Raw genomic sequence first — 3,137 nt, forward strand, 5'->3', positions numbered from 1 at the left:
CAAGGTTCTGGAAGCAAAGAACTGAAGGCTGAACATTGGATATGGCCCCACCTAAGGAGAGAAGAGAAAGAGTTCGGGAAGGAAGCAGAGCTACCTAGACAGAGAAGTAGAGAAGAAACCAAAATCGTATTCTGTCATGGGAATCCAGGCAAAGGAGGAATACAGTGTTGAGGAATTCTAAAATGCCACAAAGAGGTCAATGACAATGAGAATTAAAAAGAGTTCAGGGTTTGTCAGAGTCGTCAGTAGCTGTAGAAAGACACGATGGAGCAAGATCTCAAAGGGTTAGGGAAGAGAGATGGGGGCAGAGGGTAAAAAATGTGCCCTTGGAAGTAAGGCCATGAAAGGAGAGACGTTCGGAAGTAGCTGAGCAGAATGGAGCACCAAAGACCATGTCCTCACTAGAAAGGAGAACGGGCTCCTCTGTCGGCAGAGGGGAAGGCTCCTTTAAGGCCTGTCTCCTGGCCGTCCGGAGTAACTGGGGAACTCTGCCAGCGTGTGGGTAGTGGATGAAATGACCCACTTGAGCATCTTGGTGGCCGAGCCAGCAATGCATTGATTGGGCAGCTGTACATCCTCAGCCCTTGGTCTACGTCCTTTTCTTTGAATGACTTTGTTTCTTTTAACTTGTCACCTCCCTTTCCCACAGGGAACATGGTGGAATGGTGCTTACCTCAAGATATTGACCTGGAAGGTGTTGAGTTCAAGTCTATGGCCAGTGGGTCCCATAAAATTCAGTCTGACTTCATGTAAGTATTTCAGAATGTAAAGCTTCTCTGAACTATTTCTGTCTCCTCATAGACTTTCCCTAGAGCATAAGGGCTCTCATCAGGGAGTCTTCCAAAGGTGTATGGAAATGCCCTGAAAAAATGTATATATATCTAAATTTATGTTTATATCAGTTTTCTAGCAAGAAGGTCCCTAGCTTTCATGAGGTTCTCAATAGGTTTCATGACCCCAAAAAGTTAAGAACTATCAGAGCTTCTCTCTCCCTTTTATTTTTCTTTAATTTTTTAAATGTTTATTTCTGAGAGAGAGAGAGAGAGAGACAAACAGCATGAGCGGGGGAAGGACAGAGAGAGGGGAAGACACAGAATCTGAAACAGGCTCGAGGTTCTGAGCTGTCAGCACAGAGCCTGACGTGGGGCCCGAACCCACAAACCATGAGATCATGACCTGAGCTGAAGTCAGACGCTTAACCGACTGAGCCACCCAGGTGCCCCTCTTTCTCGCTTTTAAGAAAACACTAGATCTTACTTGAGGTTTGGCTTTATTGAAAGAATGGACATTCAGTACAGTTTGGGTTAACTTAAGTCATTTATGTGCTAAAACTTGAAAGTCCACCTTTCAGTGGGGCCAGGTTATAGTCCTATGTAATTAAGATTCGTGTGAGGAGGAGCAAATGAATAGAACACAAGGGTAACGAAAGTAGCTTTAATCTTCTCACTGGGCTGAAAACCATGACAGAAGTGTGAGAAAGGGGGAGGAAATAAAGTGACAGCCCTATTAAAAACATCAGAGACTCAGGCAGCGAGGAAAGAAATGACATGTACAAGAAATAAAACACAGTACCTTTCCAGAAGGGCCTGAAGATGAATCTTTGTTTTGGTTCCTTATGGTGTCAGTAGTTATGCAGGAGAGGAGAAGGGATCTGTCCATGGTCATGGGCGGTGCAGCAGCAGACTTGCCAGAGGTCAAGTCCTGCCTCCTGCTGGGTGACCCTTGTGAGTTGTGTAATCTCTTTACACCTGAGTCGTCTCCTCTGTGGGGTTGAGTGGCCTGGGCTGACAGTCCCCTGTGGTCCTAAAACGTTCATCTTCAGGCTGAGAGCTTGTTCATGCAGAGCCCTGGACACAGGGATCTGTTTTCCTCGGGGCCGCTTCTCACGTTAGAAAACAAAGCCAAACAAAATTTCTCTTCTGTGATTTTGAGCCACACGACGCCTTTGGTCCGTTTTAGCTATTTCCGAAAGGGGCCATTCTTCGGCCTGGCCTGCTTCGCCAACATGCCCGTGGCAAGTGAGCTGGAGCGTGGTGCACGGATGAAGTCTGTGGGCATCCTGTCTCCGTCCTACACCCTGCTTTACCGCTACATGCACTTCTTGGAGAACCAGGTTCGGTATGTGGCTTGCGTACGTGTGTGGGGCGGCCGCGGGGATGTGCCAGCCGGTGGGTGTGTGATGAGCCCTCGGAGACGAAGGTTGTGGGCCACAACAGCACATGCCCCTGCACGGACTTCCAGGCCACATTTCCCGCCTCAGGTGGTGGTCTTTTCTGTGTTAACCCAAGTCCTGCCCTAAAGACTCTTCACACTGGGTTGGATTTGCCTTCGGTCTCTGTTAATACTGTCCTCGGGTTTGTTGAATTACAAGATCCGTTGACAAGTACAGATCTTTGATTACCCTATGCCACACTAATGACCTCCTTTGCCCTAGGTGGGGAAGCAGACTCTAAACTCATCATTCATTATTTGGGGTCATTATTACTACTTGTGGTAATAGGTAACGTTTTTTTAATGTTTTTATTTATTTCTGGGAGAGAGAGAGAGAGAGAGAAAGATAGCATGAGCAGGGGAGGGTCAGAGAGAGAGAGAGATACTGAATCTGAAACAGCCTCCAGGCTCTGAGCTGGCTGTCAGCACAGAGCCAGACATGGGGCTCGAACCCACGGACCGTGAGATCATGACCTGAGCCGAAGTTGGATGCTTAACGAACTGAGCCATCCAGGCGCCCCTAGAAAGGGAATTTTTAACAGAAGCAGTGAAACTGTTCATTATCTTCTATATTTTTTCCTTAACCTCATTTCAGATTATGAGAGAGAGAGCTAATCTAATCCCTGAAGCACTATTAAAATATTAGCATATTTGCCTCATTTTCTGGAACACAAGTGTGTATACTTTTAAAATATATATATGCTTGCCATCATACTTTCTATACATTTTTATATGCTATATTTTTAGAATTTATTTGAATTTTTTAATATAACAGTCTTTCTTGATTGTGATCTTTGAAAGAACATGAAATTTGTTGCTTGTGGGGAAAAAAACGTTTATTATGTAAAATGTATATAAAAGTACAAATGAGGGGAATCTGGGTGGTTTAGTCACTTAAGACCCTTAGACTTAAGTCACTTAGACCC

General features: G+C 45.3%; 1 protein-coding gene across 2 annotated transcripts in view; it reads left to right on the forward strand.

Moving 5' to 3' along the window:
* Positions 1–662: 662 nt before the first annotated feature.
* The window catches only part of DENND11 (DENN domain containing 11), a 31,679-nt gene continuing 29,204 nt past the window's right edge, over positions 663–3,137 (forward strand). For both annotated transcript variants that reach the window (XM_077781057.1, XM_077781058.1), the window contains exons 1-2: positions 663–749; positions 1,960–2,118. In XM_077781057.1, the coding sequence (XP_077637183.1) occupies positions 712–749; positions 1,960–2,118 (197 nt within the window). In that variant the 5' untranslated portion in view covers positions 663–711. The remainder of the gene's footprint in view (positions 750–1,959; positions 2,119–3,137) is intronic.

This window comes from Crocuta crocuta, unplaced genomic scaffold, assembly GCF_008692635.1.
Source record: "Crocuta crocuta isolate KB4526 unplaced genomic scaffold, BGI_CrCroc_1.0 scaffold228, whole genome shotgun sequence".
Classification (NCBI taxonomy): Eukaryota; Metazoa; Chordata; class Mammalia; order Carnivora; family Hyaenidae; genus Crocuta; species Crocuta crocuta.